We start from the raw sequence: 21,825 nt of genomic DNA, 5'->3' as shown, positions 1-21,825 counted from the left end.
AGTCCAACCTCCCCCGGCCAGCGACTGTAGGGTAGCCACCTGCGAAAATTCAACCTGATGTGCACTGGATGCTGGAGTACGTGGAGGGGAGCAAATGTAAGGAAACTTGGAAAGTTAGAAGTGCCTAGGCTGAGAAGGACTTTAAAAGCCAAAGAGAGAATTTTATATTTGCTCCTGGAGATAACAGGGACCCCATTGGGATTTATTGAATTGGAAGGGAAAGAGGGAGTATGACATGGTAAGACTTGTGCTTTAAGTAAATATAATGACAATTTGAGAAGGGATTGAGCACTACCTGGAGGAAGGAAGTATGAGATATCAGGGGAGGTTTCACAGAAGCTGTGGCACCTTGAAGGAAGATAAATATTCTAATAGAGATGTGTTCTTCCTTGTCTGTATTATGTATGGTGATCGCTAAACATGCCCACCATGTCATCAGCCAAATCACTTATAGAAATGTTGGATAGAACATAGTTAAGGGGTTGTAATGGTAAGACAGTTTGGAAAGCTGTCTACTTGATCTGTTTCTGTCTTGATACTTCTGCCTGTATACTTTGAAGTTCGGGGTGCTGACCTTTTTCCCCTGAACAAGGTAAACGATATATGTTTGACTGATTAAAGTAAGCTTGTTAACCCATTTTGAGTTGCTTTCCTTTAACAAAGCAGATCCAAGAACCTGTATGGACAGCCACCCTGAGGACACTTGGTGTGCTTGCTGCTACAGGGGTCAAGGGTAAAAGTGCAGAATAAGCTAAGGCTGGCAAAGTATGTTAAGGTTAGACAAAGGTAATTTGAGAGCTATGCTGAGGTTAAGAAGAAATTAATTACAGAGAGAAGGTAGAACTTCCCAACACTATTTCACTTCTGTTGTGTCTACAAAAATAATGATCCTCTGGAAAGGAGAAAACACACACACACACACACACAATGTGTATGTATAATGGAAGGGAAATGGAGTAGAGAGCAGGAGGTTTGAAGGAATCCAAGGAAGCTAGGAGATATAGGTTTAGAGGAAGAAAGTTCTAGGCATAGGAAGCAGCCAGGGAAAAGGCGGTTGGGAGGTGGTGTATCTTTACAATGAGGCCAGTGTCACTGGAACATAGAGTACATAAAGGGGAGCAAATGTAAGAAAATTTGAAAAATAGGAAGGACCTAGGCTGAGAAGATCTTTAAAAGCCAAGGAGAGAATTTTATATTTGCTCCTGGAAGTAACAGGGACCCCAATAGAGTTTATTGAGTTGGGGGGAGAGAGGGAGTATGACATGGTCAGACCTGTGCTTTAAGTAAATATAATGACAATTTGAGAAGGGATTGAGGAATACCTGGGGAGGAGGAAATATGAGAAATCAGGGGAGGTTTCATGGAAGTTGTGGCACCTTGAAGGAAGGTAAGTATTCCAATAGAACTAGAGTATGTTCTAGGCATGAGGAATGACTTGTGTGACTGGACAGATGGAATGCCAAGCTTCAGGATCATTGAGTCTAAATTGGTTGAAAAATAGTGTGCAAAGGGAAATGATGGGAAATAAGACTGGAAAAGTAGGTTGGAGCCACATGAATTTAAGTTGCGTTCAGGGATTTTGTAAAGAGAGGTGATGTGGTCATGGCTGTGCTATAGGAAGAAAAGGGAAGACAATGTAAAGGGAGAGCTCAACAAGCAAAAGATAAGATGGGAGGAGAGAAAAGCAGAATCCAGAATGTCTCTTCATGTTCATGGCAACATGTTCTATTGTTGGGTATCACTATTCTCTGCCCTGGGCTATAATTTTTCTAGAAGCTCTGTGATTTAGTGCATAGGGAGACAGCCTCATAGTCCATTTCAAGTACTGCTTTTGACAAACACTGGCTCTATGACTCTGAGCAAGTTGCCACTCCTAGGGTTCTCCCCTTCCCCCACCACCTGTTTACATATGGCCCCTGAAACAAGAATGGTTTTAGCATTTTCAAATGGTTGGGGAAAAAAAAGAATATTTTGTAATGTGAAAACTTACATGAAATTCAAATTTTCATGTCCATAAGTTTAGTTTTGTTGAAACACACCTACCTATTACTCATTTAAATATTGTCTATGACTGCTTGTGGGCTACAAAAGTAGAGTTGAGAAGTTCCAACAGCATGTGACACTCATCTATTTGTACCACTGCTCAGTGCATCACAAATCCAGTGATATAGCAGCATTTTGAGTGCCATGCATATTGTGCTGAAACATTTCATTTTTTTATTAGTGTATTCTCATTATGTCGAAACAAGAAAAGGAGAGGAAAAAAGTTTTATTATAATATTTTGAATTGAGGGCTGAAATAGAAGTTTTTCTAAATGAGAATTGCCCTTGATTACTATTATCAAACAATGAATGGCTTTGGAAAGTAGTCATTGCTACAGAATTAATAATGTTTCTTAGTGAATTTAACCTAAAATCACAAGTCAAAGCAACACTGCTATGTGAAACTTACACTGCAGTAAAGTCCATTCTAGGACAATTAGTGCGGTTTGAATTCACGAGTAATGTCAATGTCAAGCTTCTCTATACTCTTCTCATGCTCTCAAAAGTTAAAACAAAAAATGAGATCTCCATTTCCACACAAATTTGCACTGGATGTATTTTCTGAGCTCAAACTACAGTTCCAGCAGTGTTTTTTGGACCTCAATATAAAGTGTAAAAGAAATGTCATATTTCAAAATCCATTTAACTGGGCAACTGAGGAGCCTCCACCTAATTTTCAACTGGAAGTGATTAATCTGTAATATAGTAACATGCTAAACGGCAAATATCAAGAGAAAAATCAAATAGAATTCTATAAATGCCTTCCAAGCAATGAATAGGCACAATTTAAACCATATGCTCATGGACTAATATCAGTACTTGCTGGCACATAGATTTGTGAAAAGTCATTTTCAAAGATCAAATATATAAAATCTCATTACAAATCAGCATTGACAGATAAACATTTTTAATCAATTTCAGTGACAGGTAACACAAATTTTGAACCCCAACTAAGTGAAATTTTATCCTTCCTAAAAGAATTTCATTCTCATTAGTACAACTGCACTACAAAAAAATATATACTCTATTATCATTATTATTATTATATTTTAATTTCATCAATAAAAATTTTTTAAAATTTGTTTTCTCTCTTGTTATATAAGTACCTACATAATATCTTCAATTTTGCCTCTTGGCCTACAGAGTCCAAAATATTTTCTATTTGGCCCTTTAGAGAAAAAGTTTGCTGACCCTGTCCCAGCAAAGTTCTAAGACTATTAAATTGCAGAACAATTGCCTATCTGTATTATTAGAATAAATTTCCTCAACAGGAGTTTCCTGCACCAATAAAACCACAGCTTTGGGGCAGGGGATATGGGGGTGGGGGGGTGGGAGGGGGTGGAAATCAGTGTTTTTTTTTTCTTTTAAACCTTTCTCTAGGCCCTTAATATCCACTTTGAATTTATGCTTACTTACTTGCCTTTATTTTTATAAGGGCATCATCAATCCAAATCACATCCTTTCCACCCTGGGAAAGCAAAGCCAAAACAACTTCTGGCAAAAGCCCCTACCCATGAGAGTTATGTTATATTTCATTTCTTTCTTTCTTTTTTTGGAGGAAAGGAAGGCAAGGCAATTGGGGTTAAGTGACTTGCCCAAGGTCACATTGCTAGTAAGTATATCAAGTGTCTGAGGCCATATTTGAACTCATGCCCTCCTGACTCTAGGTCCAGTGCTCTATTCACTGCACCACCCAGCTGCCCTGTTTTTTGGTTTGGTTTGGTTTGGTTTTTCTTATCTTTCCTTTCTAGAGTATATGTTTTGGGGCTACCGAATGGCACAGTGGATAGAATGCTGGGCCTGAAGTCAGGAAGTCATCTTCTTGAGTTCAAATCTAGCCACAGACATGTGACACACTTACTAGCTGTGTGACCTTGGGCAAATCACTTAATCCTGCTTGCCTCAGTTTCCTCATCTGTCAAATGAGCTAGAGAAGGAAATGGCAAACCACTCCAGTATCTTTGCTAAGAAAACCTCAAATAGGATCATGAAGGGTTGGACAGGACTGAAAAAAGATTGAAAAAATATATGATTTACTAGTAGTCTCTTTCCTTCTCCCTGTCCTCTCCTCCATCCTCCCTCCCTCCTCCCTCCCTCCCTCCCCATCCCCAGTTAGGATAAGAACCAGGAGAGAAGGACTTGCAGAAATGGAATCACTTTAGCTTCAAGACACAAGGTAGGTAGGTAACTTCTTCCTACTACCCATTTCAACAACTGTTCTCTTCTAAACACTCCATGAAGGAACTCAGAAGACCTGAGGTGGAGTCCTAGACCTGCCCCTGCCACTTATTACTGTGTGTTACCTTGAGTAAGACCCTCACATTCCCTGGGCTTCAGTTACACATAGTAGTAACCTTGGAGATGGTACTTTTTAGTACATTGGTGGATTTGGAAGATAGGTTGAAAGGCAAAGGTTTCCAAACTTTAGGTAATGATACTTTCTTCTTCTACCCCATCTTGTTTTGACTCTATTCAAATAAAATTAAGAATTTATTTCCACTTTTATGACATATAAACAACGTATATAACAATAAAAGTAGCATACATATAATGCCTGGGGGCACTCAGCTAATTGCAGATTGGATATTCCAGTGGGACAGCTTACCTGGGGTTCAAGGTTCTGTGTGAATCTGTGGATCTTACATTGGTTTATTTAGCATAAGCTGTTGAGGTTTAAGGTTTAGGGGTGCTTGAGACCCAAAATAACAATACATTTGGTCCTGCCAAATGAGTTCCACTCATGTCTTCTCTCAGCCAAAGTAAGACAAAGTTTATTAAAGATTCACCTTAATGGGTAGGCTCTTAAGGAGCCCAAGTATCTGTGATGTTTGTATGTGACAAGCAGGCCAGAACAATCTGACAGAGTGATTCTGCCCTAGATTACTCTTGGCCCTGTCATGGAGGCAAAATGGATCTTAAATACAGAAAGACTGTGGGAGGGATCTAGGAGTGGTCTAGGAGAGGGGTTTGGGGAGGGTGTTGAGGAGGAGTCTCAGGAGGATCTGGAGGGTACTGAGGTCAAGACTCCAGTAATGAGATTAAGGGTTGGAAATAGCTGAAGGCTATCTGGAGATGACAGACAATGGAAGGCTAGGCTAGTTTAAGAATAACAGATTTGGGAATACATATTTTGGTAGAATCAAGGTTGGGAAGTACCTAGACAATGGAGAGCTAGGTTAGGTTAGGAGTAACAGAGATTTGGGCCTAGGATAATGAAAGACTTATGGCCTTAGATAAATGCCTTATCAAGTGGGATAATTCAATCAGAGTTCTAGGGGTTTCCCAGAGTCTGTACCCCATCAACACCATTAAAAAAATCCACTAAACATTTCAGTTTCAGGGAGAAAATTTTCATTATAAAATGAATTTGCCTAAACTTTATTATTATCACCAAGAAAAATAGCAATTCTTTCAACTCAAACACTCATCCAAGTCCCTTGACATGAGAAAACCTGAGTGGTTTACAGTAATACATTTGTGGTACCTCTCTGAGACACCCTGCCATCCACACCAAAATTAGTAGTTTGGGTCCTCAAGGACTCTGTAGGTCCACACTCCTAATACCATAGTTCACATGTTTCAACTGTTTGTGATGAAAAATCTCATCCAAAATTTAATCAAGAACACGGAGATCTCTTAGGATAGGAACAGAAATTTATTCTCTTACCTGACTGATCATGGGGAAGAGACCAGTTACAAAAGGCAGAACAAGAATTTATACCTTAATTGGGTCCCTTCTCCCATTGGTTGGGAGGTGGGCTCAAGTTTCCATGAGAAAATCTTCCCCAATGATAAGCAACAGAGGAGCCCTACACTATGGCTTACAAAGAACAAGGAGGCTGATTGACAGCAAGGGAAAGGGGAGGAAGGGTCCCAAAGCAATGGGGAGGAGTGAGCTCGCCTGTCTCCGACCACCAGCCTGGAGGAGGGGCCAGAAGAGGCAGGAAATCTGAAAGCCTCCAGAAGGGGCTTCCTGTTGATTAACAGCAGGAGGAGTGGGAGAAGAGAGAGGGAAGTTCTGAGAAGTTTTCACTCCACCCAGACACCACCATACATTTACCTTTATTATAGTCTCAGCTAAAAATCTCACCTTCAGCTAGAACACTTTCTCAATTCTTCTTAATGCTAGTACCTTTCCTCGAAGATCGCCTCCCACTTACACTGTATATATTGTGTACTTACACAGTAGTTTGCGTGCTGTCTTCCCCAATAGGCTGTAAGCAATTTGAGCATGGGCTGTTTTTACCTTTCTATCTCAACTGCTCAGCACAGTACTTGGCACATAGTAGGTACTTAACACGAGAACACCCAGATGCATCAATTGACATGAAAATTTTATTATAATTTTGTTTTGAAAGTTTCACCCTACTTCCATTTTTATTTTTTTAATTTTTTTTCCTTATGGGAAAAAAAAAAAAGATGTGCTGGATCAGTTGACACAGTCTGGTCCTTCAAGGTAGCCTTGGATTTAGATCCTTCTTAACAAATGCTGGTTGACTTGAATCTAGTCAGCCATAGAATACAATTTGCTAAAGATAAAGGCATTTACTGAAATTTACTGAACTGTTACAGCATTTCATAAACCTGGAGAACACTACCTACAAATATTCAAGGTATTAGGAGGAAGAGGAGATACCCACAGAGTTGCTAAGTGGAGAAGTACACAGAAAGGGAATATGGTCATCAAGATACATCCAAAGTGGGAACTGTAGTGGGGGGGGGGGTGTCGAAAAACAATAATGGCTTATGTCCTCCAACTCCTTCCCACTAACCTTGGTCTCTCAGGCTCTACTAGAATCTGATTCACTGATTGACTACCACTGTCTCCAACTTTGGGCTAGGCCAACATCTTGGATTAGAGTACTATGATGTGTTTCTAGAAGAAAATAGGGCTCAAACCATAAGACCAGCAAGAATGCCATTTCTGGGGACTGCCATCTCAAGTGGAATTGAAGGGGTGATGAGACCTGGACCCCTAAAAGGAAAAGACTGTGCCTTTGAAAGCAGCCCAGTCTCTGAATATTCCCATACATTTCTGCAGTCCAGATCACTGGTGCCTCTGCCCAAGGCAACTGACCCACCCCAGCCCACCTAGATCACCTAATTAGTTTGCTGGACATTGCTTTCCCTGTAGTTCTTGGCCCACCCCAGACAACCTGCCACTTCTTAATTGTAGGGGGTGCTATCCAGGGCTCTGAGGGGTCTGCATCCCATGGGTGGGAATCTAGGCTGGGCCCACTGTCTCAGGAAGTTGACTCTCCACCCCCCATTACTCACACTCCACCCCACCCCCTTCCAGGGAGGCTTGGAACATTCTGACCTTCCCTGAAACCCTGGCTGCTTGAGTGATATACATAAAGTAGTAACCATGAGATGAGAGCAGGGGAGTGTTCCACAGGAGTGGCCTTCTGAAGGTTGCAAGTTGGGTACCTCATGCAGCAAACAATGTGAAGTTTCCCATGAGAAAGCATGATGTAAGTGCTTTAGCTATAGAATATGAACCTGAACCCTCAGATGCTTATTTGAGACTTGCTTAGCATGCAATAAATGTTAGCTTCCAATCTCCACCAGTTCCATAGACTTATTTATCACGTTCCCCCCCTCCATTCCCTTGGTGATGCTAGTGCTGGCAACACCTAATCCGACCTAGATCAAGTGGGCTAATTAGCCCACTAGATAGTCCTTTCACCCATGCATCTGACACACCCCAGAGTATCATTTCTCAGTCTCCCGCCCCACCCCTCCCCAAATTGGAATCCTGCCAGCTTCTACTTCAATAAATCTTGACATTTGACTGGAAGAAGGTTTGAGTGCATCAATTCATTCCAGGTCATTGCCTCCCTGTACCCTGACATTTCAGAGTTTCCAGCAACCCAAACTGCATCAGAATTCCCTCTCTTCATAGGTAACTCTTGATTCTTCTCCCTGACATGTTTTGCTAGACTTTGCTGGACTCCCTTCTGCTCTGGACACTGGCATATGTTTGTTTTAAGTTGTCATTTTGTGGGGAGGCCATATAGCTTTCCTACCCACCTACTGCCGTTTTATAATAGGAGCAAGGTGAAAGGTAAAGAGCATCCTTCCGAGGGTGCTGAGTTCTGAAGCTGAGTTCTTTCTTCATAGTTGTCTCTCTTCTTGACTGACATAGCTGGCTAGCTTTTCATCTTTATGGCAGAGTTTGATAATCAATAGAAAATTGGGCATAATGCAAGTATTTATTCCCCTTAACACGAGGATAAATTCAAACTGTTTTTAAAGGCAGTACTTTTAGAAAAGATGTTTTGCAGAAGAGATCTTGCCGTTTTAATCTGAATTTGTGGTTATTGCTTGGCATAAGCAAAGCTGACATTTGTAATTGAATGTATAAATAAAAGATTTAGATTCCTGAAGTATCTCACTCTTCCAGACTGAGTATAATTAGGGAAGAGCTTGTGGGGTTTAGCCATTAACCTCTTTGCTTTCTTTAAGCAGAACAGTTATGTTAGCAAAAGAATAATAACTTATGAGTTATCTTATTTTGTGGTTAAAAATGTAAAGGAAAGCTGAATAATCTGGATAATTGATTTGAGAGATCTGGAAGGATAAGAAATATGGAAGACAGATAAGAAGGTTTGGGGACAAATGGGGATTTATCCAAGTCTCTAGATAGTGGTCTAGATACCTTTGTATCAGATGGTTTAAGTATGTTGAGAAGAGTGTGAGGAAGTATTTAGGAAGGCAAAAAGATTTGTAACTTGATTTTATAATTAATAGCTCAATCATATTTGAGAAGGAAAGGAAATAAGGATACAAATGCAATATTGAATAATTATCCCATGGACTGAGATTGGGATTATAAAGTTACTGTAGAAAAGTTATATCTGTGTATATGTGTGGAATGGGGTCCCAGTGTATTTCAAAATATAATTGGGTATTAATACAATTGACTGAATTAATTATAGGGATTAAATCAGAGACATTTTTAATTGAGAGAAAAGGAATTTTAGTGTGAGTTCAGATTGAGCATAGTCCCAGGAGCTTGGGAAGTAGATGCAAATCTGTTAGAGCAATAATTTATAATCCCAATGAGAGATTTGATTTTTGTGAACAAAAATAAATATGGAAATGAATATAGGTTATTTGAGGCTCACTTTAGAGATGTTCCTTAACCAATGTGAGATCATAAGCATATTTTAAATGATTGTTGAAGCTTGTTAATTAAGATTTGATGGCACTGTTAACTGACTGTTCCTCTGAGTCTAACTCCACGTATGGATATTAAGAAAAGCTATCCAATAATCAAAATTACATTAAATTGAAAAGCTTCTGTACAAACAAAGCCAATGTAACCAAGATTAAGAGGGAAGTGGGAAACTGGGAAAGAATTTTTACAAATTATGTCTCTGATAAAGGACTCATTTCTAAAATATACAGAGAATAGAATCAAATCTATAAGAATACAAGTCATTCCCCAATTGATAAATGGTCAAAGGATATGAACAGGTAGTTTTCAGAGGAAGAAATTAAAGATATCGATAAATATATGAAAAAAATGCTCTAAATCACTATTGATTAGAGAAATGCAAATCAAAACAACTCTGAGATACCACATCTCAACAGTCAGATTGGCTAAGATGATAAAACAGGAAAATGACAAATGCTGGAGAGGATGTGGAAAAATTGGAACACTAAAGCATTATTGGTGAAGTGGTGAACTAATTCAACCATTCTGAAGTTACGAAATATCTGCAATTATGCCCAAAGGGCTATAAATAGTTTCATACCCTTTGACCCAGCAATACCACTTCTAGGGTTGTATCCCAAAGAGATCATAGAAGTGGGAGTAAGACCCATATGTACAAAAATATTTATAGCAGCTCTTTTTGTGCTGGCAAAGAATTGGAAATTAAGGGGGTGTCCATCAATTGGGGAATGGCTGAACAAGTTGTGGTATATGAATGTAATGTAATACTATTGTGATGTAAGAAAAGAGGAGCAGATGGACTTCATATTTACCTGGAGAGGCTTATACAAACTAATGCTGAATGAGAAGAATAGAACCAGGAGAAATTTGTACACAATGCAATTACAGACACGTATGTTTGATGACCACCTTTGATAGACTGGACTCTCCTCAGCAATGAAGGGTTATAAGTCAACCCCAAAAGACTCATGATGGAGAGAGATGTCTACATCCAAAGAAAGAACTAGAAAGAAATGAGTTTGAATCCAGACTGAAGCAAACTACCTGCTCTCTTCTTTTTCTTGTTTGTTTTTGTTTCCTCTTTCCCATTGTTCATTCTATCTGATACAATCCTTCTTCATAACCTGACTAATGTCTAATGTGAAAGTATTTGCAGATCCTATACTTGATTGTATGCTGCCATGGGGGGGAGGGAAGGGAGGGAGAGAAAATTTAAAACTCAAGGAATTGTGGAACTGAATCTTGTAAACCAAAAGTAAACAAATTAATAAAGACCAAAAAAGAATAAAAAACTGAAAAAGAAAAGCTATCCAAGCTACCAAGCCACTGATCCATGATGCCAGACCCTGTGAAGTACAGGTATGGAAGGTCAGGAGAATCACTGTTTTTCGAATGAGTAGGATTCTCCTGACTCAACCCTCCCAGTGATACCTGGCAGACTTTGAGCTTGGCTCAATGCAGATTGCAGCCTGGTATGAATTTTGCCTTGAACTGACATTCTGAAGTTGGGGGAAAAATTACTGTTTCGTCCCTATTCTTGGTGGCAAGTTTCAATAATCAAAAGTTTTGAAAACACAACAACAAATCTATTAAATACTTGATCCTGGAACATCTCAACTTACTATTAAGATGAAGCTATTAGGCTTGGGATTTAGTATAGGTATTCCTCTATAAGTCAGGGTCCTTTGGTTCTTTGTAATAGTATAAGGACAAATAGATAGAGGGTTTGTGGGAATATTATTCTGGTATTTAGTTAGTATCACACTTGTCTCAACTTTGTTACAATTGGTTAATGTTATAAAAGGAGGATAATCTTTGGACTACTTGGTAAAAAATTTAATTAATTGTGAGCTTAATGTAAATCCCTCAGTGAAATCCCATCCTCCTGGTGGAGTAATTAATAATGGATTAATGTAAAATATAGGAAACTGGTTTTAATGTGTGATCGTGACAATTGACAAAGACTCCAATTTTAATTTTGTAAAAATGATAAGAGTTCTGGAGGGCTCATTTAAATTGGTTCTAATGAGGGAGGGGATCCCAATAGGTTCAGCAGGAATTCTGATCTTATCTAAGACCAGAAAACCTGCAATATTGTCTGGAAAGAATTCAAGGTCTCAGGCTTAATTGGAGTGAGAGTTGTAGAAGTTTATTGTTATGCTTCTATGAGAAGTGTGCAAGAGTCCTTTAGGGGACCTGCAAGTGAGAGGGGTACATGCCTTTACCTTTAAAGGGCAGGGCTGCCATTGTCAGGGCTGACCAGACAGGAGGGGCCTCAATGCATAGACAAAGGTCAGAGCTGACCAAGAGAAGCAATAGTTTAGATAAGATTTGGGCCAGGCCCAAGGAGGCAAAAGGCAAGGATAAAGGAGGGTATGGGCCAGGCCCAGAAGAAATGAAGAGATTAAGAACAAAGGAGTCATAGGGTGTTGCCTAGGTGGAGTGTGGGATATGGGAAGGGGCAGAGCTCAAGGATGGGAAAGGACAAATTGCAATTACAATTTCATACTGGTTTTACAAGTTGATTTCACAAATTGATCTAGACCCCAGGTACCCCATCAGTTCCAAGGTTCCTTTTGTGGGTAATGAATGAAAGAAGGGTGAAGAAAGAGGGGCTGGGATGCAGGACTGAAGATGGATGACCCTAAACCACCAAAGGACTTCCTCAGAACCTGACAGCAGTGTGAAAAGAGACTTGTGGACTTTGAAAAAACAATTGTTTATTATCGTTTTCTTTTGAATCTATGTATCTGCACTCATAAAGGGGAGTGCCCCCTTGTATGTGGTCAATGCAATGAGGGTAATTAGAATTAAGAAAAATGGGGAAACTTCAAAAGGTATAAAAGTGGGGATTTGTGAGGAATAATTTGCAGTGAAGTTTCCCCATTCTGAAAAATCAAATCTAGAGTGGCTTCAGCATCCACTAGGCCTAAATTTGGAGGTCACCTGACCTTCCAGGAAACTGGGACTTAGAACAATGGAGACCCTCCCCAGTGTCACCTCAGCACAAGACATGCCAAATAAGGACAGAAGTGCTTTCTCAAACCTAGGTTGGATGATCTACTGTTTCCTAGTTCCAGTACTTGACATAGATGGCCTCCATTAGATTGGACACATAACTTCCAGACAATGGAAGAAAAGGGTCAGGAAGAGGGGGGGGGGGAGAATTCCGCCCTAGGACTTTATAACTTCTTCATTTCCTTTTGTAAATTGCTTCTCCTTCCTATTTGTCAGGAGGGTGGCTCTTTCTGGATATTGTAAAAAAACCATTCTTTTCTGCTTCCTACCTAGAGAAACCTCTGAGTGTTATTTGGGTCTGGTGCACACAGTATTGGGGTGCACACAAAGTAGAACCGACTTGGTTTCCCTGCTTTGGGTTAAATTACTTGCAGCTCCGGTGGGAGCTGACCAGGATAGAGTCAAAGAAATCTCATTATCAGTGATGTCCTTCTGAGGAAAAAGTGAACTTTAAAGTCAGGACTTTGAAAGAACAGGGGGTGGGGGGCAGGACGGGAGAAGCCCTAAATAAGTAAGCAATAGTCTAATTAATATCAATTGTTAATATATTAAGTGTTATACTAATATACGTATAATTAAGGATAATAGTTATATATCAAATTACTCATTAATATTGATATATTAATAATAATTTTTCACATTACATCGCCTGGCACATAGGTGTTTAATAAACATTTGTTGGCTTCACTACATAATGTTAAATGAAACACAACTCTTCCTGGCCTATTTGTGTCTAAAAGGCAGAATGTGGATATTTTTCTTGAACTGCCCCCGGGGTCATCCCCTTCCCCCCTCCCTCCCCCACGTGATTTCCCGGAACCCTTCAAACCTCTCCCCTACAGCTAGTTTCCTTTCTCTCAGATCTGGGACCTTCCTGCAGAGTGAGTTTTCTGAGGCGTCCAGAGCGCATCACGATGGCCGAGCTGCAGCCCCTGGCCAACGAGCTGACCTGCTCCATCTGCCTGGAGATCTTCCGGCAGCCCGTTACTAGCCCGTGCGGCCACAACTTTTGCCTGCCCTGCCTGGACCAGGCGTGGACCGTCCAGGGTCCCAGCTTCTCCTGCCCCCAGTGCCGGGCGTGCTTCCCGGAGAGGCCACAGCTGAAGAAGAACACGGTGCTGTGCGCAGTGGTGGAGCAGCTGCAGCAAGCCCAGAGCCGCTGGGATTTGGGGCAGTCCCTCTGTGCGTCCCAAGATGGTGAGCCTTCGAGGGAGGGGGGCCAGAGGAAGGATGAGGCGGCTGGGAGCGTGGCCTGCGACTATTGCCTGCAGGCTCCTGCCGCCAAGACCTGCTTCACCTGCATGGCGTCCTACTGCCAGGAGCACCTGCGGCCGCACCTGGACAACCCCACATTCCAGGGCCACGAGCTGCAGCCGCCCGTCCTGGACCTGGAGCGTCGCAAGTGCCCTGAGCACAGCCGCCTTCGGGAATTCTTCTGCTCTCAGCACGGCGTCTGCATCTGCAGCATCTGCCTGGTGGGGCACAAGACCTGCTCCCCGGTGGCCCTGGACGTGGCCAGGACCCAGCTGAAGGTGGGCAGAGGGGGAGCGGGGAGAGGCACGGCGGGGGAAGTCCTGGGCTGAGCGGCTGTGTGGAAATCAGACAAAGCTACAGAGTGCTTCACTGTGGATTGGTGGATATTTTTAATTTTCTGCTTAGTAATGAGCTCATTTCTGAGCTTGGGTATTAAGCCAAAGTTGTTGGGTAAATGCCCAAACGCAGGATTATAACTGGTCACAAAGTGGTCACCATATTTGTGTTATGACTGTAAATGGACATATTATCTGAGTTATGACTCGGTGTCAGAATTATGATTTTAACAGGTTTGCATGTCTGGGCTTCCACCCTTCATAGAGTTTAAGTTTATGGCTTTCACTTCCTACTGTGTATCATGGCTTTTCCCCACTAGGGACTATGTCCCTGACTCCCAACTGTTCCATTTTAGTGGAGATATTGACAAATTGTTCCAGAGGCTCTCATACAGTATTAGAGAGACCCATGCCTGAAATCTTTTGACTCTAATTTGAAGATTAGGGGCGGCTAGGTGGCTCAGTGAATAGAGCACTATCCCTGGAGTCAGGAGGACCTGAGTTCAAATCCAGCCTCAGACACTTGATACTTACTAGGCCTGTGACCTTGGGCAAGTCACTTAACCCCAATCTCCTTGCCTTCCCCCCCTCCAAAAAAAAAAAATAAAGATTAGAATTTTCAAATATTTGGAGGTCTATCATGGGGAAGATGGAATTGATTGTTTCTTTTTCCAAGGATAGAATTTAGAAGAGGCATAATTTCATTCACTGTCATTCCAGTCCACTAACAGAAACTTTGTACCAATTAAAGTCATTTCCCAATGGAACTGGTTGCTTTGTGAAGTAGTAAGTTCCCCATCCCTGGGTGTGTTCCGACAAAACCCCAAAGACAGATTGCTATAGATTGGGGAAGGTTGGGTTAGAAGACATCTAATGTGCTTTTCCAGCCCAAAGATGTTATACTTGTATAGGTCTTAGGAGCCTTTCTAACCCTCCATGAGAGCTGAGAATCAAAGTTGAGCTTGGAAATATAAATCCTCCTTACAAGTCATAGAACAAATCATTTAAATGATTGATTTAAAAGATAACCTTGCACTCAGTTCCCCTCTGTCTGCTAAGTAGACATGTTGACAAATTGAGGGGCATGCCCAGAGGTTCCAGAATCATCTAGGATTGGAGGAATCCACACCTGAAGCAGTGATTAGAGTCTTGGAATGTTTGGAAGTTTTCCATGGGGAAGATGGATTCAGGTGATTCCATCTGCAATCAGAGGGCACATGTTGCCCTCAGCTTGTGTTAGAGTATCTAGTATGACCGCTGAAATGACTGTGACAGTAGAAGCATTGGCACTGCTCCATCTTATTTAAAGCCACTTACATCAAAATGTTTCTTTGGATCCCTTAGAAAACAGCAGCCAGAAAGAGGGAATTGTTGCAACGTGTATATGAAGAAATGAAAGCCCTCATTGAATCAGAGGAGAGGAGCTCTCTGTTGAAGCTGAAGGAGGAAGAAAAGAGAGTTTTGGACAAATATGACCATGTTCATCATGTCCTGCTCAAGAAAAAAAGGGAAATTGAATCTTTGAAAGAAGAGTTTGAACTTTTGCTCAAGGAAAATGATGCCATTGTGTTTTTGGAGGTGAGCCCTACTTGAGTCCATCCACAAGGGTGGTGTTGAATGTCTGCCTTGCCTCTTGCTGGGCCATACGTTCCCATTTCCCACCTTTCAGGAGAGTTTCTGTTGTTGTTCAGGACCTGTGATTTCCTCAGAGTAGGGAACTCCCAGTGTGGAGATTTCCAAAGTAGATGAGCAAATGATGCATAATTTAGCCTCAGAGAGTTACACTGAGAGGTGCAGGTCAGGGGAGGGCCTGGCTCCAAGGCCAGCTCTCTGGACATTTTCTTGTGTTGTCTTTCCCTTTGGAATGTAAGCTCCTCAAGGGCAGGCACTGTCTTTTTTCTTGTATTTGTACTGCCAGCCACAGTACCTGGCGTTAAATGACCTTGTTGTACCTTACTGCCTCCCTAGCTTTTACAGGCTGCAAAAAGTCTATGAGACCGTGGAGCTTGCCCTGCTTTAAAAAAAACAAACAAACAAATTTTACTGATGCCTCTTACATTTATGCCACCATGGGTGGTTTTATTATTCCCATTTCACAGGTGAGGAAACTGAGATAGACAGTGGGTAAGTGAATTACCCAGGGTCACACAGCTAGGAAGTATCTGAAGCTGTATTTGAACTCAGGGCTTCCTAATTGTAGGTCCAGAGTTCTGTGTACCGTACCACCTGTTCTGGTAGAAGAGAGAATACAGCCACCAGAGAGGTAACTTGTAAACTCTGCAGATTGAAGCACTGTTTTTCCACTTTAAAAAACAGTTTGTTGATTTATTGATAGCCTGGCTTCCTATTAGTTACGGAACACCCAGCCTTCACTGTGACTAGGCAAAAAAGATACAATTTTTGTCAAGATATTAGAAGACTGTTTTCCAGAGCTAAGGTCTAGCAAGCACACTGACCTGAGCTTGACGTAACAACAGTCCTTTGAGCTCCCCCTCTGGGTAATGTCACTGGCAAAATCACATAATTATTATATTGCTTTGACCAGCATTAGGTGTCTCTGAGCTCAGATGAGCAGCAGCAGACCAGCTTGGACAAATACTGCTCATGAAGCCTTGCTATGGATCCAACATTGCTTCTGTGACCCCTCATTGACAAGTCCACAGCTCTCTGCATAGCCATAGGTAACAGTATTGAGACCTGCCTACACTAAACTAGGGGTAGGGCCCTGGAACATGTGTCTAATGTGCCTCCTTGCCTGCAAGCCATTTCTCTCACTTTAAATTGAGCTTTTGTTTGATTACAGAAAAAAAAAATGAATGAAAACCTTGCTAAGAGGTGATGAGGGTCTGTATATGGAGGAGGAGAAAGGATACCTGTGAAAGACTGTGGAAGGTTAGGTGTAGTGACCATTCACTTAGAGGGTAGGGAACAAGGAGAGGGTTGCAGTCAATATGACTTGTAGGTAACAAAACTTCATGGCTTGGAAGGAGCCTGTGAGATGTTTTAGTGCAATACCCCGCCTTTTCAGACAAGAAAACATGTTCCAGAAATGTTCAGGGAGTGGGCTGAGCTAGATAGTCTTTAATCAAAGTCCCTTTTGTGATCTCTGAAGGTAAATTTTGTGTTTTTCCTGGGCTAACCACCTGGCTTCTTTTAGGAAGTTTCAAAGCTTGTCACCAAAAGTGTTTGTTTACCAAAGAGCAAATTAAAGGAAGAGGTGATGGAGGATGTTTTTCAAAATGCCTTATCCCTTAAAGAGATTTTAAAGCATACAATAAGGAACCTTCAAGAGAAGAAGATAGAGGAAGTGACTAGTCCAGGTAATTACCTTTTAAAAAAAAATGTATTTTGATCTTATCAAATGCCAAATCCAGCCTGGATTTTCATATGCATAATAGAACAGAAAAATACTTCTACATTTAATGTAGACTTTTATTATATATAACTTGCTTTTCTTTTTAAATATATGATAAATTTACCATGTAAATTTCAAAGCTGTCTTACTTATCTGTGGCTCTTTCTGGCCTTCTGTTTTTTTCTGTGTATTGAAAAAAATACTTGAATGACTTTTTCCTTATCAGTCTTCTGGAACTGTGATTGATTATTGCATTGATCAGAGTCCATAAGTCTTTCAAAGTTGTTTTTCTTTATACTAATGTTGTCATACAAAGAATGTTCTCTTGGTTCTCCCCTCTTCATTCTGCATCAGTTTTCTTCCAAATATTCTCTGAAACTATCCCTGTCATCAGTCCTTAGTAGCCCCAGAATTAACAGTCATTGTATTTGGGACAAAAATTCTTTTCTGGATGGTAAGGTGGAGGTAGGTGGGGATTATGAGTGAGTGGTTTTGGGAGAACTGAAACATCCTCTCCATACTGGACAAGGAAATGATAATTGATGCCTTTTCAAAACCCTAATCTCCTCCATTGTCTCTGCATGCTGTTTAAAGCCAACAGCCAGGTTCCACTCTACTTTTCTACTCTTATTACACATTTTTCCCTGTCTCACATTCTGCATGAAGAACTGGCCTTCTCCCATCTGTCACCTCTCTACCTTTGCAAAGACTGTCCCCTGTCTGGAATATATTCTGTCCTCATCTCTAACTCTTAGAATCCCTATCTTCATTCAAAGCTTAGTTGAAATGTGTTCTTCACCTTTAGCAATAGTCCCCTTTTTTTTTTTTTTTGGAATCCTCAATTATTTTTTGACATGGTATTCCAATATTGTCCTGCTTCTTTGTGTTTTTTTTTCCCCAAATGCTTTATTAACTTCTGGTTTACTTCATTCATTTCTGCCAGATTTGGGGTTACAAATTTTTTCCCCATTTTTCCCCTACCCACCTCCCTAAAATAGTTGTCCCCTAGGATATCCCCTCCTCTTATTTCCCAATTACATGTAAAATAGTATTAATAATAGTGTGTATATATATATGTGTGTGTGTGTGTGTGTGTGTATATATATATATATATATATATGTATATATATAATTTTTTTTTAAACATTTGGTTTTAAAGCTTTGAATTCCAGATTCATTCCCTTTCTCCCTTATCACCCACCCATACTGGGAAGATAAGGAATTCAATATAGGTTGTACATGTGTAGCTAATGCAAAACATTACCATAGTAGATATATTGTAGAAGACTGACTATATTTCCCTCCCTCCTATCCCATCTCCCACTTGATCTCTTCTCTACTTTGGTCCTGTCCCTTTTCAAAAGTGTGTGCTTCCAACTTCCCTCCCCAGCCTGCCCTCTCTTCCATCATCCCCCCTCTCATCCCCTTCCCCGCTACTCTCCTGTAGGGTGAGATACCCTATTTAGTGTATATGTCATTCCCTCCCTGTGTCAAATTCAATGAGTATAAGGTTGACCCATTCCCCTATGCCTTCCTGTTCTTCCCCTCCATTGTACCCATTTTCCCTTGCCTCCTCTTTTTGAGATAGTTTGCCCCATTCTGTCTCTCCCCATCTCCTCTCATTATATTCCTCTCTCACCTCTTAATTTCACCTTTTAAGTATCATCCTTTACTATTAAATTTGTCCTGTGCCCTCTATCTATGTATACCTGTAAACATATATATATGCTTATATATACGTTCACATATGTACTCATCCACCTATATATCCTCCTATAAAGACTATTTTCATATATTTATTTCTATTCCCTTCAACTGTTTTCATATTGAGAAAAGTTTTAGCAGTTACAATTATTGTTCCATGTAGGAATGTAAATAGTTCAACTTTGATAAGTTCCTTATGATTTCTTTTCCCTGTTTACCTTCTCGTGCTTCTCTTGCTTCTTGTATCTGAATGTCAAATTTTCTATTCAACTCTGTTTTTTTTTTTAAAAGCAATTGGGGTTAAGTAACTTGCTCAAGGTTACACGGCCAGGTGTTTCTGGGTGGGTGCTAAGTGTCTGAGCCCGGGATTCGATCCCCAGGTCATCCCGACACTGGAGCTGGTGCTCTTACTCGCTGTGCTACCTGGCCTCTCCTAACTCTGGCTTTTTCTTCAAGAATACTTGAAAGTCCTATTCCACTGAATGACCATATTTTCCCCTGAAACATATTACTCAGTTTTGCTGGGTAGGTGATTCTTGGTTTTAATCCTACCTCCTTAGACCTTCAGAATATCATATTCCAGGCCCTTTGATCCCTCAGTGTAGAAGCTGCCAGATTCTGTCTTATCCTGATTGTGTTTCCACAATATTCAAATTGTTTCTTCCTGGCTGCTTGTAATATTCTCTCCTTAATCTGGGAATTCTGGAACCTGGCTATAATATTCCTAGGAGTTTTCTTTTTGGGATCTTTTTCAGGAGGTGACCGGTGGATTCATTCCACCTCTGTTTTGCCCTCTGGTTCTAAAACATCAGGGCAGTTTTCCTTGAGAATTTCTTGGAGGATGATTTCTAGGTTCTTTCTTTGAATCACAGCTTTCAGGTAGTCCAATAATTTTTAAATTATCTCTCCTGGATCTATTTTCCAGGTCAGTGGTTTTTCCCATGAGATATTTCACATTGCCTTCTATTCTTTCATTTGTTTGGATCTGTTTAACAGCATCTTGATTTCTCATAAAGGTCACTAGCTTCCCTTTGCTCCATTCTAAATCTGAGGGAATGATTCTCCTCAGTGAGCTTTTGAGATTCTTTTTCCATCTGGCAAATTCGGCTTTTTAAGGCATTCCTCTCCTCATTGCCTTTTTAAGCCTCTTTTGCCATTTGAGTTAGTCTGTTTTTTAAGATGATATTTTCCTCAGTCAGGCTGTTGACTCTCATTTCATAAATTTCTTGCATAATTTTCATTTCTCTTCCCAGTTTTTCCTCCACTTCTCTTATCTGCTTCTTAAGGTCTTCTATGGCCTGTAACCAGCTCGTATTTCCTTTGAAGCTTTTGGTGCAGGATTTCTGACTTCACTTGTCTTCCTCCCGTTCCATGCTTTGATCCTTTTTGTCCCCAAAATAGGAGTCTAATGTTGGATCCTTATGTTTGTTTTGCTTCCTTTGCCTGGTCATGTTGCCACTCAATTACTTGACTTTTGGGTTTTTTTTGCCACAGTAGGACTCTGCCACCAGATAGGGGAGCTTTCGTCCCAAATGCTGGGGTTTTCTCAGCTGCCGGAGGTATTAGTTGGGTGCCCTCTCTGAAGCCTCCACACACTTTGGCAAGCTGGTCACACACCCCAGGACTTCCACCCTAGACAGCAATCCAGATCCAAGCAGGTTAAAGCAAGAGCGATTACCCCTCAAATTGGTCGCTTGGTCCCCCTACCCTCTGCAGGCCAGAAGCTGAAGCTGCAATGTGGCACCGGCTGGGGCAAGGCATCTCAGTGGTTTTTTGCCCTGGGGGCAAAAGCCAACGCTCTCCCAACTACTGGTCCTAAAATCCACATTGCATTGACCTCTCACTTTGTTCTTCGCATCTATGTTTTGATAATTCTGGAAAGGGCCACAGATGCTGGTGATCTGAAGTCCCTCCAGCAGTGGCTGTTTAGGCCCGCCCTGGGGTTAAAACTTCGGGCTCATGCGGGCCTAGGCTCTGCTCCTGGCAGATTCTTTCCAGGCTGTCCTCATTGGGAGGTTAGCTTCTCTGTGTTATTTTGTGGGTTCTGTAGCTCCAAAGTTTGTTCAGAGTCCCCTTTTACATGAATTGGGGAAGGTGGAAGCTGGAGTCACACGGAAGTCCTGTTTCTACTCCACCATCTTGACTCCGCCAGTCCCTTCTTAACTAACATTCCTTTCCCCCTATCTTCAATTACCTTGTATTTTAAAGAATCACAGAATTTTTGAACTGTGTTACTCTTGGTGGCTATCTAGACCAACCCATACCTAAAACGAATCCTCTCATGATAATAAAATTAATAGTACTTTGATTCTGCATTGTATTGACTTTATATTGTAATTGAATCTGTATCTGCCTAAGGTTACCTTTCTATATCATTGAGTTGTGCTATGAGTTAAAGTTATAATATTTCTTTTCTTTTCTTTTTTTTTTTTTTGCTTTTTGGAGAGCAACTGGGGTTAAGTAACTTGCCCAAGGTTACATGGCTAGTTTTTTTGTGTGGGTGTTAAGTGTCTGAGAGGCTGGAACCAAACTTGGGTCCTCTTGACTCCAGGGCCGGCGCTTTACTCACTGCGCCACCTAGCCACCCCAAAAGTTATAATATTTCAACTCATAGCTTTGGTGGCTCTACTCTACCATCTTATGTAGGACTAACTGCAAGAATCACTGCCTTCTATTACTCTCTGATTCTTCCCCAATCTTTTACTTATTTACATGATGTAGATTTTGTTTTTACTCATGTGTTTTTATTCTTTTCTGCCTGATAGAATAACAGCACCATGAAGATCAAGTCAGGCACAGTTTCACTAATGTATTTGTATCCTCAGCCAGGCTTAAGCCCTACTCCTGTTTTCTCTTGGATTCAGCTGAGTGGTTATCATCATCATTAGGTTGTTTATTTCTTTTTTGAAAAAACAGATTATTTGCCCCCCCCC

The 21,825-nt window shown here is 41.0% G+C and overlaps 2 protein-coding genes across 2 annotated transcripts in view; both read left to right on the top strand.

The window, feature by feature from the left end:
* SCPEP1 (serine carboxypeptidase 1) overlaps positions 1–21,825 on the top strand; it is a 358,800-nt gene that overhangs the window by 181,017 nt on the left and 155,958 nt on the right. The gene's annotated exons all lie outside the window — the stretch shown is intronic.
* LOC138145813 (putative nuclear envelope pore membrane protein POM 121B) overlaps positions 12,503–21,825 on the top strand; it is a 13,536-nt gene continuing 4,213 nt past the window's right edge. Inside the window, exons 1-3 of the mRNA XM_069067405.1 lie at positions 12,503–13,776; positions 15,178–15,411; positions 16,991–17,153. Coding sequence (XP_068923506.1) covers positions 13,159–13,776; positions 15,178–15,411; positions 16,991–17,153 — 1,015 coding nt within the window. The 5' untranslated portion in view covers positions 12,503–13,158. The remainder of the gene's footprint in view (positions 13,777–15,177; positions 15,412–16,990; positions 17,154–21,825) is intronic.

The sequence above is a fragment of the Petaurus breviceps genome, unplaced genomic scaffold, assembly GCF_028583685.1.
Source record: "Petaurus breviceps papuanus isolate PSGF00001 unplaced genomic scaffold, PetGlider_PUasm1.0 90750, whole genome shotgun sequence".
In the NCBI taxonomy this organism is placed as follows: Eukaryota; Metazoa; Chordata; class Mammalia; order Diprotodontia; family Petauridae; genus Petaurus; species Petaurus breviceps.
Note: the sequence above shows the minus strand (reverse complement) of the source record. Positions and strands in the feature narration are given on the sequence as shown.